General features: G+C 31.4%; 1 protein-coding gene across 7 annotated transcripts in view; it reads right to left on the reverse strand.

The window, feature by feature from the left end:
* Window positions 1-15,287, reverse strand: part of Kdm6a (lysine demethylase 6A) — a 256,255-nt gene that overhangs the window by 20,413 nt on the left and 220,555 nt on the right. For all 7 annotated transcript variants that reach the window (XM_046420182.2, XM_058571463.1, XM_046420179.2 and 4 more), the window contains 7 exons: window positions 11,135-11,264; window positions 9,321-9,426; window positions 8,504-8,709; window positions 6,479-6,543; window positions 6,330-6,404; window positions 5,422-5,570; window positions 1,657-1,771 (listed from right to left, as the gene is read on the reverse strand). In XM_046420182.2, the coding sequence (XP_046276138.1) occupies window positions 1,657-1,771; window positions 5,422-5,570; window positions 6,330-6,404; window positions 6,479-6,543; window positions 8,504-8,709; window positions 9,321-9,426; window positions 11,135-11,264 (846 nt within the window). The remainder of the gene's footprint in view (window positions 1-1,656; window positions 1,772-5,421; window positions 5,571-6,329; window positions 6,405-6,478; window positions 6,544-8,503; window positions 8,710-9,320; window positions 9,427-11,134; window positions 11,265-15,287) is intronic.

The following is a 15,287-nucleotide window of genomic DNA, read 5'->3' on the forward strand; positions in this document are numbered from 1 at the left end:
AAGAATTGTTTCAATTATATATTAAAAAGAATTGTTATTTCAAGACAGGTACTACTTAACATCATAAAATAAACTACCGACACAATGTCAGAAGAAACAACCCTTATGTGAAACAAAATTACAGTGAAATGCTAAGGCAGCAAATGCTTTTTTTTTTTTTTTTTTTTTAAGTATTTTTTAGTTGTCCGTGAACTTTATTTATTTGTATGTGGTGCTGACAATCTAACCCAGTGCCTCACACATGCTAGGCAAGCGCTCTATCACTGAGCCACAACCCCAGCCCAGCAAATGCTCTTTCTCTAAATCAGTTATTAAATTTACCTAACCCTTTATACTAAACTTGATATTTTTATTATCCCCAAGCCCAAGCTTTTTGGACATCATCTGCCTATTCTAATTATCATTTTCCCAAGACACTGCTCCATTTAGACAGGAAAGAAAACCTTATCCTAAAAATAGTCAATCCCTACTCAGAAATAATGAACAAGGTTCACTGTACTGTAGCTTCAATAATACACAATGATCTCAAAATTTAAGAAATTAAAATCTGTTGCACACTGGAGATTTCCCATATAATATTACTGTTTTTCTCTGCTACTATCAGACTGCTGGTTCATAAAAGAATTAATGGGTCAAGTTAGTTATTAGTACATTTGAAACCTACAAGGTAAATACCGAGGACTGTGAGAGATAATTCTCTCATGCCTGTATATAAAGAAATTTTGGATCTTTTTTTCCCAATTATTGACTTACTTCTGACTAAATCCAGGTAGTCACAGCCAAGATTCTTAAGCCAAAGTAAGAAATGACAGATTTAATATGTAGAAAATATATATAATTAGTTTTCAAATTATTCTCATATTGTAAACATTTTTGGTGAGTTTTCCCCCTTTATCTAATTGCAGTGGGGACAAAATTCTGACCATTATGTGTACAATTTATGCTTTTAATTTTTATTCCATAATAATTTTCCAATGTTATTACTTAATGGAAATATCAGGTGCTTACACAATAAGTGCTTTTCTAGGAAAAAAAATAAAGTTTAGCTACAGAAATAATTAAACCGATAAAATTTTTTTTCAAAATATTCTTTAACACAGACACAAATAAATGAAGGCTATTTCTAGGATCATGAGAAAGGGAACAATTCTCATTGTGCACATTCTTTCATTAGGTAAAACAATCTGAAGCAGTTAATTAAATTCTGTAAAATTTCTTTATAGGAAAAGTTGCTGGTTTTAATAAGAACTCATATCATGATGATAAGGCAAAGATTAGTATGTTTAAGCTTGAGTTATTACAAAGTTCCTTCTACCTTCTTAAACCATTTATAATAAAACAGTGTTTCCCTTGGAATACACACCTTTCAAATGAACAAGTATTTATGCATCAGTTTAAAATTAAAATAATAACTCAATCTTTATATCCTCTAAATTCATGACTGTTACTATTGCATGGAGTGGCTTCATGGCATTTTAAATATTTCCAATAGTATCAAATAATAGGTCTTGAAACAAATCATTTAAAATGAACTTTCTGTTGAACAATAAGTAAAAACTAGCTATATATCCACTAGGATCCAATTTGGTAAGTTGTCCTTTACAATTACTGTTTTCTAATAATCATATTTAAAGAAAATTTAGCTTAGAAACCTACTTTTCACAGAAGTCATTCAGAACACCCCAGTATCCTTCAGGAACAACAAACCATTCACAGTCACCTGGGCCAATGTTTATGTTAACCGAACAGAAGTTGTTATTTTCTTGATGCCCTAAAATGGGAAAATAAAAAATCAGCACACTATAAATTCTATGGAAAATTTGTCTTTAGAAATGAAATATTAGAAATGTTTGACAGATAATGTTCTAGAGATATTTAATTCTTTATGGTATAGCACTTTTGAGTCAAGTCTGACTTCAGAACTGAATCTGGTCAACTCCTAACTCATTCAGTAATATGGAAGGCAGTACAGTACAAATTGAAGTCATCAGCTTAGGCTCTTGGAGTCAGGCTCCTTGGTTTAGTAATTACATGAACTTGGGCAAGATGTTAAGCCTTTCTAACTAAGTTTCCTTTTATGTAAGAGTATATAATAACAACTACTATAAAATTACTGAGTTGTTTTGAAGATCAATGAAATAACAATTGCTTAGAATAGTGCCTAAATTAAAGTAAGCAATAAATACTAGCTATTATATATATTTATATCATTTTTTCCTTGTGAACTAATCCCCGTTTCTTTTTTTTATATGACAGCGCAATGCATTACAATTCTTATTACACATATAGAGCACAATTTTTCATATCTCTGGTTGTATACATAGTATATTCACACCAATTCATGTACTTTGGATAATAATGATCATCACATTCCACCATCATTAATAACCCCATGCCCCCTCCCTTCCCCTCCAACTCCTTTGCCCTATCTAGAGTTCGGCTATTCCTCCCATGCTCCCGCTCCCTATCCCACTATGAATCAGCCTCCTTGTGTCAAAGAAAACATTCGGCATTTAGTTTTTTGTAATCCCCATTTCTTATGAGCAGTATTAGGACATTAGAAAAGGAACAAGAAGCCTGGTTTTCAAAATGTAGCTGCTCCAAGGATTGACATCCGTAAAAATAGCAAAGTGGGGACTCTGCATATCTGTCCCTCTCCAGAAACACCAAAATTCCAATGAAAATTGTTAAAACAACTTTGCCAGAACTTGGTAAGATAGTCAGATTAACATAAACCAATAAAATGCTTGAACAGGAGGAAAGGTTACTTAAACCTGGTAGATATTCTTTTGTGGCACTTTAACTTAACCTGGCCCCACCCCCATCACTGGTAGAGTGGTGTACTTAAAGACAAAGTCTGAGTTCCTGGTGTCAGAGTCCATGGTTCTAGAAGAAGTAGAGTGGATTTTGTTCCCAAGAAATTATATATGTCCATTTTGACTGGACTGGGGTTTCCCCAAAGGACTAACTTAAAGGAGATTCTAGGTGTTTTGCATACCTCAGAATTCTAACAGGGAAAGCAGTTCAATGTTTCTCAGTACTTACAGCTGTCACCTACTACTACTAGGTAAGTGGTTCAAAGTGCCAATGGCATGGACACTAATAAAATGTAGCTCTAATTAAAATTATAAATGCTGGGGCCCCACTATCTAAACAAAATCTTAGGATAGAGCCTGAGAGCATTTCTCTGATTTAGAACATACATGTCTGATTGTTAAATCCATTAAAACAGGTACCACTTATATTTACCTATGTAAATCTAGGTGTGTGTGGGGGGGTGAGGATGGAGGTGGAGGGTGTTGAGAGGGAGTATATACCCCCCATTAACAAAATACTCAAAATTGAACTGAACAAATTATACAAAATTTCCTTTAAGACTGCATTGTCTGATTACTACTTGAAATATAAGTTGAAATGGTGCAGTAATTCCATAGTACACACTACATTTGAAAGACTTGGTATGTGAAAAATCTCTGTAATTTTATATTGGTTACATGTTGAAATATTTTGGCTATAACAAGTCAAAATAAATTTCACCTTTTTTTTAAACCTTAACATAACTACCAAAAAATTTTAAATTATGTGTGACTTGTATTATATTTTTACTGGAAACTACTATACTAAAGGAATTCTTCAGATAATTATTAATTGTTTAATATTAGACAGGATAATTTTGGAGAATTAACCAAACAAACAAAAACCCAAGAACAGTCTTGGGTTTTTTTTTTGTTTGTTTTTTTTTACAAAGAAGTACTCTTTTCCATTATATTTGTAATGAAAAAGGGATTCTTTTTGACTGGAGGATAATGTTATTTGCCCCAAACAATTTAAATTGGATGGGAGAAGTTTTCAACTGAAATGAACCTTAATAATTAAGAACCAATGTGATAACAAATATGTAAGAAAACTTAACTATTGAGTTCAAATGGTTTGCCCAGTACTTATACTAGTGTGTAATGACACAGTGTGGAGCAGAACATAGTTCTTTCACTATTTATTCCAGAATTCTTTCTTCTTCAACTATGGATAAAACATCATAGAACTGAGCTTTAAATGGACTCAGAATAAAAACTACAACCAATGGTTCTAATTTTGGCTGTACACTAAAAACCTCTGGGGAACATATTTCTGTTTATTTAATAATACTTGCGTCTCAATCCCCAGAGATCAATTATATATCTTTACAAAGCTTATCAGGAGATTCAAATGAGCAGCCAGGACTGAGAATCACTGACCTGTGTTAACCAGAAGTATCACAACCCTATTGTGAAATGATTCTTAAACTCTTATTCATTAAGAAGGTGACAAGAAGTCTGCTTTTTAAACCATGTCTGCTTCAAGTAGAAAACTGAAGCACTGAGAGAAACATGCAGCTTGAATACACTGACATAGCTGACTAGTTATTATCAGTTATCTCTAACTGATAATAACCAGATTAATAACTAGCGTTATTGCCAGGGTTGCAGCAACCATTAAATATTTCAAACATCACTTTGTGAAATTTCATGTCAATTCACGGAGGTACAAAGAAGAGACACATTAGCGTTGGACAGAAATTTGAAGGCTAAAAACAAGGTAATTTATTTGACAAAGAGAAAGACCCAGAGAAGGGATGTGACTTGCCAAAAGCAACAAGTCTAGTTAGTGGCAAAGTCCAGACAATCCAATAAGAGGACTGAAACCTCCACTTTCTTTTTAAAATTAAATACAATGGAATAATTTAGAAAATGTACTGTTCAATGAAATGGTTCTGCATACATACATATGTACTAGGTCATGACAGAAAACATATATTTCTTATGATTGTGGTTTTAAAAAAGTTCAGAAAAACACTGTACTGTAATTCTCTGCAACAGATGGAATCAACAACAGAGTCTTTAGGCCACAGAGGTTTATTTTCCCAGTGGTGCTCCAATGCCCCTTTAAAAGTCAAATCATTATTATTGAGCTATTATACACACACACACACACACACACACACACTTATTTACTTACTTACTTATTTATTTATTTATTTATTTATTTATTTATTTTGGTGCTGAGGATTGAACCCAGGGGTGTCTAACCACTGAACCACATCCCCAGCCCTTTTTAAATATTTTATTTAAAGACAGGGTCTCACTGAGTTGCTAAGTGCCTCCATAAGTTGCTGAGGCTGGCTTTGAACTTGCAGTCCTCCTACCTAGGCATCCCAAGATTCTGGGATTAAAGGCGAGGGCCACAGCGCTCTCTTAGCTATTATATTTTAAAAGGTATTCCAAGAAGAAATGATAATCTAAGCCCCATTAAAGAGTCTAATCTTATAATAAGAAAAATCCTTTCAGTTTTATTCATTTTAAATGGAAAGATACTGGTTCTCTATGCATATTTCATGTTTTATTTATTATGCTTTTCAATGATATGTTACTTCATAAAAATTACCTGGTGTTCTGCTTCCTGGAACTTTCATGTACAACTGAACTGTGTTCATGCCCAGTATGGTATGACCAACGTGGCTTAAAAGATTTCCTGCTGATACGACACGCACAAAAGCAGGAAGTTTAGTCAGCTCATGTAGCTGCAACTTCCACCTGCAATAAAATAGATCAAGAGTTATAATTAAATATGTAAGTATTTTACTTTTGCATAGAAAATGCTTAAATTTTTAAATTTTTTTCAAAGAGAAATTCCTATGAAAAGAAGCATAAAAACTATGGACCAAGTAAATGAGTGAAAAGAAATTCATTTTCTATTTTTTATAGTTGTGTTGTAGAATCTTATTTCATTAATACGTATTTTTATAATTCTTTTTTTAAAATTATTTTTATTTTTTTACATGGTGCTGAGAATCAAACCCAGTACCTCACATGTTCCAGGCAAGTGCTCTAACACTGAGCCACAACCCCAGCTCCATAATTCTATTTCATATAATTAATAAATGTGATTTTATAATTCTGTAATTAGCATCAAGTCAGGGTCTTATTGTAAAAACTGTACCAGGGTTTTAAGTAAAAAAAATAATAATAAAGTCTAGCAAAAAAAAATCATTTTTTACCTTATTCTCTCATATAACAACTTTAAAAAACTGACAAGGAATGAAATACAAAAGGAAGCTGTAGGGCTGGGGATGTGACTCAAGCGGTATCGCGCTTGCCTGGCATGCGCGGGGCACTGGGTTCGATCCTTAGCATCACATAAAAATAAAGATGCTCTGTCCACCAAAAACTAAAAAATAAATATTAAAAAAAAAAAAATTCTCTCTTAAAAAAAAAGGAAGCTACAGACTATCTTCATCTTTAGAAGGCTACTTCTTTGCATCAGTTCAGAGAAATATTACCATGAGGACTTACTTTTTGTCATCAGACAGGTCAATGTTGGTCCCGAACTTTATGGTCTTAAAGGGTCCTTTTCTCCTCCTCCCAGAACTTAAGAAGAGAGAGACAATATTAAAAACATGCCTTGTAAAAGAAATATGAGGTGAACATTAAAAATGACTTACTTATCTGAAGATGTAGATTCACTATCTGAGTGGTCTTTATGGTGACTTCTTTTCTCATTTTCTTCCTATAAGAAGAAAAGTATTCTACCTTAGTATTCCACAACTGGCTATCATTTTCATCATTCAACTAAAAAAACTTCACATCTGGATTGAATGGTATTATCTATGTTTTGAAACTAAGTTTCTATAGGCATCTTACACATAAAATTTCTTCAAAGAAATAAGATAATAATTTAAAGAGAGACCCAAGAAAATTCAAATCTACTTGGCATGGTATCCAACTTCTTCCACCAGCTACAAAGTTACATTATAGATTCTCATATTTGCTCCATTTTCAAGAGGAGAGAAAACTTAAGTGGAGAGGCCTGATAAGTCTCAACCTTGATGATAAATGTTCTAAGCTCCCACAGACATGTGCACAAGTACATAGCCATATATGCATAAGAACAGAGGGTAAGATGGTTTCTACTCTTGATTATGGACAAATGGAAGAAGTTGTTCCTGGGTTAAATCTTTATTACACAATGGATTATACATAAATGACAAAACATTTACAAAATCAGTATGGAAATTAAGTGCTGAAAAATACAGCGCTTCTCAATGCAAATATACTTTCATTTATAATTCTTGTGTCACAAATGTGGTATCTTTTAAACACTGTTCCATGATCTATGAGTTAGTAATGCTTACTAACACTGTGTCTTCCTTCCCTTTAAATGTATAATTTCTGAACATTTGTAAAATTTTCATATATTCTACTCCATGCCTCAAAGCAAATAAAGACCATCCTTCCTTTGGTTATAGGTCTTTTCCCATTTAAATATTCTGCCTCTTATTATCTTTGCTTTTTTAACTCTTTGTCCAAATCTTCCTTGGATATTCTTTGAACAATGCTTAATTTTTTGGTCTATCCTGACCAAAATATTACTAAGTAGTTGAAGCATCTTAACAATGTTCACTATGGAGATGGATATGGACAATGCATTCAGTGTAACTCATGGAAGTTGCAGAACAGATTTTTACTAGATGAATTTGTTTTTCCCCCCCTTTTGGTAGCATATAGGGAACAGCAGTGGGAAAGGAACACAAATACATAATTTATAGGTAAAATGCTGCCTTGACTGAAAAACGTGAACTCAGGGTACAATTCTTAATAGACAAACAAATTTAATGAATTACATATTAAACACTTTCAGTCACATATTAAGCATCAGCTATAGGACATGTGAAGAAGAAACAACTTAGCACAGACAAGTATTTCAGTTAATATCTTTAATAAACTCATTTCTGTGGGTGTTTTATGTTTACTTTGTGGGAGAATTCACAAAGTTCTCCTTATACTACTAGAGGATTTTAAAAATGCTTTAGTGCTAGAAGTTTTATATAGGTCTTTTAATAATAATTCTATTTATTTTTCAAATTTTATAATTCTCCATATCTTTTGAAATAATTCCTCTAAATTTCTACCTCACCTTTAGCTTTCTCTTATGGGCTAAGATTGGTAGCCAAACTACTAAGCTTCTGAGAGTTGTCTATCAGATAATATTAGTAAGGCAGAAAAAAAAAATGATGAGATATAAGACTAGGAATTTTGCAAGCATAAAGCATACTTGAGCCTTGCTTTATTTACTTGATAAATTACTGGTTCTCAACCGGGGACAATTTTGCCCTCTAGGAGTATGTGGTATGTCTGGAGATACTTTAGAGTCCAAGAATACTACTAGATATCCTACAACACAAAGAACAACCCCCAAAACAAAGAATTATACTGCTCTAAATAGAAATATCCCAGAAATGAAGGATCTTTTTGGCTAGACAGTCATTCTATTTCTCCTCAATGATATTTACTACACTTTGCCCATAGGATTGATTAGACTTAACTAAGAGCAAACTGCATAGAAATTACAAGGTATTTTATATAATACAAAATAATGAAATGCTTATAAAAATAATGTGTCCTTTCAAAACTCCAAAATAAAATAAGTTTTAAAAGTCTAAAATAATCTTCAGGAAGAAAATACTTACTCTCAATGATTCTTGGAATGAAGAAGCTTGGTATTGTGCATATTTAGCAATTGTAGTATGAGATCTATTACTTTCACAATGCCAGATTTTCTTTGTTCCAGTGGGATCCCAGTTTTCATCTGCTGGTTGCAACAACTGTGTCCTCACTTCTACCATATGTTCATTGTTAGCTTCCACCAAAGTTTTAGTAGAGAAAAGTCCCAGGTCTTTATAAACAAATAAAAATAATTAGTAAATAAAATCTATATTTAGAATAATGTTTTAAAGTTGCACCTCCTTTTTTAAGAAAAAGATAAATTATAGTACAGCACCTGGTTCCCCTAAAAACTAACTAGGCTCTATATATACTCTAAGCTAGTTATCAAGTTTGCAAAATCATACAGTGAAGCCCTAGTCTTAACTGTCATGCCATCCCAACAGACAAGTGTCCAAAGATCAAAGTTTCACTTATATAATTTCTGCTGATGGGAAATACTTACGGGCTATAGTACATATCAGTAACATCAAATCTCACCCACTTTTTATATTCAAAATTTCTTCTATGAGTTAACCTAAGTCACAATTATATAATTAAACCAAAATAAAAGCTAATTTAAAAACTACCACAAAATTACCAGTAACCAATATCACTATCACAAATTCAAATAATGAATGAAAAATGTGATAGATTTTTTCCATTTCTCTGAGACAAGCAAATGTTAAAATGAAAATATTTTTAAAAATGGAAAAATAAAACAAAAGTTATCTACCAGTGTTTTAGAAGATAAAAGTAAAAAATAAATCATACAAACATTTTTCTTTTTTATTTAAAGCTTACCTAACTTAAGAGCTCCAGCAAGGCCACGTATTACTGTAACAGGGTTGTTTGGATTTGTACAAAATTGATGTAATGGAGGAAAGAAAGCATCACGTTTATTTTCCAACTGCAAAATTAAAACACGTGGTTAGATCTCAGGAAAACAGCTTTTATTTAAATGATATGTCCCAAATTCATACTCGTTATTTAATGAGATTAAAATAATGTATCATATGTGTTGATATTTCTATTTTACAGGATTTTATCATTATGTCTCTTGATTCTAGTTTTAATTAGATAGTAACCACATACATTTCTCATTTGCTATATCTTGAAAGAAATATGTGGGAGAAATAAAACATAAACATCAAAATCAAGGTGTGTTAAGTATTATTCAGTCTTAAAAAGGATCACATGTTATGAATAAACCCAGAGGACATTATGCTAAGTGAAATAAGCCAGTCATAAAAAGACTAATATTCTATGATTCCACTTACATGAGGCATATAAAGTGGTCAAATTCATAGAAGCACAAAGTGAAATAGAGGTTGACAGGGACTGGGAAGAGTGGGGAAAAGAGGTTTTGTTTAATGAGTAGATTTTCAGTTCAGCAAGATGTAAATGTGCCAGAAATGGGTTGCACAACGATGTGAACATGCTTAAATCTGAATAACTGTACATCCAGAAATGGTTAAAATGGTAAATTTCATGCTATGTGCTTTAAAAAAAAAAATCAAAAGAAAGTAGGGGAATAAAGAAAATCAAAATATTTTAAAAATATATTCTCAAAGTGAAGTAGGCTAAAGAAGACCCATAAGATAGATTTCAATTGTGCATTTTTCCCTTTGCACCTCAGTTAAAAACGTTTTATTACACATCCATCCCACTACTGCCCTTTAGAAAAAAGGGATTAATAACTACTCATTGGAGGAAAGATTACTACTAACTGGCCTCCACAGAGCAAAAGGGCCAAATTTCTAAAACTCAAGTATCATTTATATATGCAAGTTAATTCTAAGTACATTATCCTAGCTTTATATGTACTTTAAAAATGTTTTTCATTTGAGGTTGAAGTTTGAAGATGGAAGGAAATGCAACAGCAGGATCTATTGAGAAACAAACATAAAAGAGGAATTGCTTTCACTCTAATAATCTTCCTGTATTATTTACCCAGATTTCTATAAAGTAAACCTAATATCCAGTTTTTAAAAATATTTTTAGTTGTAGATGGACACAATACCTTTGTTTATTTAGTTTTTTATGTGGTGCTGGGGGTCAAACCCAGTGCCTCACGCATGCTAGGCAAACGATCTACCACTGAGCCACAACCCCAGGCCTAATATCCAGTTTTAAACATTTCAAATAACCTACTAAGCTTTTTAGTAGGTTAGTATATACATCTATTATCACATATTTGGTTATCAAAACACTTTTTTTTGCAGTAGATAATATCCTTTTTCTTTTGGTAGATGTATAAAACAAAATGAACATTAAGGTCCACACAACTAGTAGAATGCAGATATAAAACCCAATTTACTCAAAAAAAAGTCCATACATTTAGCTAGCTTTTGCCTAATATAGCTCAAAAATCAAAGCAGTAAAAATATTTTTCACATTCTAATACAATGATAGTTAATAGCTAAGAAGGCATTTATAAAATGTTATTGCAAAAGCCTTTTCAATACATCTCCCCCTTGCCTGGATATTCACACTGTTACCAACAATTCTAACACTTTCTAAAGGGCATCCATGTTGACTTAAACAAAGATTTTATGAAAAACAGGTAGGTGCAAATACTGGTTTGATTGATTTCTAGTCAGTTAATTCAGACTTACATAAATACTAGGTGTAGGTGGATTCAACTTGTCCTTTGGCAAGGGAGGGTATGGTGAAGATGGTGGTCTTGGAGGAGGACATTTATCCAACAAAATGCTACTATTAGACAGGCCATTTTTACCTAGATTCCTTTAAAAAAAAAAAAAAAAAGAAGGGGGAATAAATCAGCTATATGTTTACTTAGAAAACAAACAAACAAAAAAATCCTGAATTGTCCTAATTAAATGACTAGGTATTTATACAAATCTATAGAACTTCAATCCATCAGGAAAAAACTAAGAATGATTATTAATTTCAGCAAATACTTATCTTGATTCCTATATCTTTCACTGAAGAAAAACAAAAGCATAATACATGGATTACTGATGACATTCTTTATTTTGCTTGTAATTTTCCAATGTATTTTCTTCACCTAAAGAACAAATATGGGTTCCAATTTCCTTCTACTATAAGATACTTTTCCATCAAATGTTGAAATGTTAACCTGACCAATAAATGTCTAGATAATAATAAAATATGTCTCTCTTCCTGTCTCATCTTAGCAATTGTAACCAGAATATCTTTGTGATAACTCTGAGTTTTTTTCCTTTCTTTTCTCAAGTTTAAAAAGATTTGTTTTACAACTTCTTAGCTAATAAAATTCAGCAAGACTTCCATCTATTAAACTTTACATCAAATTATATTAATTTTTTAAACAATGTGTATAGTTGCTATTCATTCTAAGATGCTGCATTTCATCATTACTTATTAGTATTTAGGGTTTCTTTTCCCTTAATAAATGTATCATACTTACTAGAATTATAAATTCTTAAGATATGATAGAATTATCCCCAATCTGTAATTCTTTTCATGTAAGAAAAAAATGAAGATATTCCTAATTTCTTAAAATTTCTACCCAATTTAGAAAATCAGTAAGAAATAATCTTGAGTTTTCTAATCATTTTAGAATGATTATCAAATTATCACCTCATCAAATTATCACAAGTTCAAAACCAGTCAATGCATTAAAATATCAAGTACTTTTAACATATTACAATTTCAATAAGAGTGAAAATTAAAATTAATATGGGAAGTCAAAAATTCAGTAACTTTATTTCCTAAAGAAGGACTTAGCTACTTTTTGTTTCAAATTATAGAAACATACTTGTTGGAACAAAATTAAACTTCCTTATTTTACTATGTTTTTGATACCTTGAAGAAATCTTATGAATCATCTGTTCTAGTTGGCACTAATGTAAAATAAGTCTTGAAATTCCACTGCTATAAATGGTTGAGTTATCCTAAATCACACCATAGGTGTCTGTCTTAATTTTTTCAACTATAACTGGAAGTAAAACCAAAATGTTCATGACACATCACAAAGGAATAAATCAAGTTTAAAATAATTGACTTAAGTACAGTATGTGAAATTGTTATTAAAGTACAATTTTTAGCTTGTCTAACAATTAATTTAAAGATTGAACAAATAGTCTACCCAATGCCAATTTTCAACATCTCTCCACAAAAGAATAAGTATTCTGTACATTTAAAGATAAAGATATAGGATTTTTCCAAGTTTTTAAATTAAGGTATAAAATTGGTATAATCTATAAACACCATTAAGTTTTTGCTTTTATCAAGTAGAAAATTCTTGGCAGAGACTGATAAAGAAACAATTCAAGTATTATCATTAATAAGTGTTAGATAAAACATTCACTTACAATATCTTCATAAATAATAATTAGCTTTCATGCTGAATTGTACCTCTGCCACTCTTTAACTCCTGAACAACAAAATGTTTCAGAATACATAAAATTTGTTTTTCAAAAAAGGAGATGGATGTAGTACTATTTGTATAGATCAATATTTTTAAAAATTGAAAGATATGAACCATGTATTAAAAGCCAACTGTACCATAAAACAGCATCACACACTAATTAAATGTGGCACCAAAATTTAAGTTTCTACAACATTCTGGACATTTATGAGACTAGAAAATGGGGTTTGGCAGCTTAGTAGAATTGCCTATTTCTATCATTTCTACGGTTCTGTGACAGTGTTTTTTTTTTTTTTTTAAGAAAAATGGGAAAGAAAACAATGGAAAACGTTGCTGACTATATTTTAAAATAGAAAAGAAAAAAAGGAGGCATGATTAGGAATGCTGATAATGATTTAACCATTTGAATGTTGCAGTTACAATTTAAACCATAAAAGAAGCAAAAGTAACTGCCTTTTCATGTGTAACACTGACCACTGCAACAATAAGACAAACTAAACCAGGTTAAAAAATAATCATTACTTTAGAAAGCTAAGTAGCCATGTAAAAATAAAAGGGTACTAAGATTAAATAATACAAACAATTCATATCCAGCAGTTTCTTTCTGTGTTTCAAATATTGACGACTTGCCTATTAAAATCAAGTCTGAAACAAAAAGAAGTTTCCCTGAAGGAAATTATGTATGAACATCTGTCTATATAGTGACTATAATCACTATATAGTGATTAAGTTTTCTACTTAAAATATGCTTGTCAATCCTAATGTAGAGGGCATTAGGATTAATAGGATAAATAACAGGAATAGACTATCTTCTGAACACTGTTTAGAATACCTCAAATCCAATAATGAAACTTTAATATAAAAATGCAAAGTAGAGAGAAAAGGAATTGAAGAAAGAAGCAGGTACTAGAAAGGATTTATATACTGTCCCACTTTAAATCTTTTTATTCCATTTTGAAACTGTTCCTAAGCCAAGCAGAATAGAAGAAATTAATGGTTGCCCAATTATTTGAAATAGTGACATAAATTTACTTTCAAATTTTTCCTCTACCAAATTATATGAAGCAAATGTCCATATTAGGCCTCAAAAATAAAATGGAAGATTATAATCTTTAATATATTAAAAAATGCAATTGACTAGGCACCTGTAAGTATAAAACTTTATTAATGAAAACTACTACTATACAGTTTAAAACTTGGGGAACAGAACACAGTACCATGGAACTTTTTCTGACAGTATTCCTCCAGAAAACCCTTAGATTCCATACAGTCCATGATGTTAATTTTGGACCACTCAATTTCTCTCCATTTTCTAACAACTGTACTGAGTCTACAGAGAGCAGATAAAGAAGGAAGCCCCCTGCTCCAGCAGAATGGAATCAACAGCAGTAGCTAAGAAAGTGGACAGAAGCCACAGCAGCTGAGTAGGAAGCAGGCAGAAAGCAATCAGATTGGCAGTGAGTCAAGGCACTGTGTCCCCAGAGAGCCAGGTATAACTCTTGATCTGAACACTCCTACTATTTTTAAAGGGGCCCACAGTTGAAGTGCATGAAAGTGTAACAGCTAAACAAAAGGACTAATATCAAAATCTCTAAAGTAAAAATTTCTAAAGAGTCAAATGTACTATATGCTTTGGAAGAATTTGATTTAGAGATCACCCAATGTGGCATTAAATACTGACATGTAAAAATACTGTAAGAAAGTTAAGATTAATGATAATGGTCATCATGTTGTAGGCTGATGAGGAAAATGCTGCCAGCAATGTGGACCCAATAGACAAAATAATAAAATAAGAAAAAGATGTATTTCTCTACTTGCATCTACTAATTTTTCTACTATGCAGAAAAATTAAGGATTACAGCTAAATAGTTAATAATGAAAAGTAATACATAAAATACAGATCAGAAGATATTTTAAACATTCAAACTCTTTATATAGTATATTTATAGTAAAGTTCCAGTACTACAATTAAAGTGGTAGATTTAAATTAATTGAAACTTATTTAAAATTAATTCTTCCCTTTACTCCATTGCCCCTACTCCATGCCTCTCAAAAGTAACTATATAAAAATGTAAATTTTAATTTTTATCTCGACCATTCATTAGTGACAAACATTTTATGGTGGACCCAGGATATCTTCTAATAAAACAATTTAATAGAAAGAATAACCACACTTTTAGATAAACAACAAATAAAACACATCAAGCACTAGTAGCTGCAGGAAGAGATTATACAAATGTTAAATGAGAACTGTTCTGAACTTTAAAAATGCAATATAAGCTATATTCACTAGTCAATGTAGACAACTAGAGCTAATGTTTATATTTTCTACTTATGGAATGCTCTGTTATTTTATTACAATCTATAGCTAAATAAAGGTTTTTCTAAAAACCTAC

Source organism: Marmota monax, unplaced genomic scaffold (assembly GCF_021218885.2).
Source record: "Marmota monax isolate L192 unplaced genomic scaffold, Marmota_monax_Labrador192_F-V1.1 WCK01_AAM20220418_F8-fsc00225, whole genome shotgun sequence".
Taxonomy (NCBI): domain Eukaryota; kingdom Metazoa; phylum Chordata; class Mammalia; order Rodentia; family Sciuridae; genus Marmota; species Marmota monax.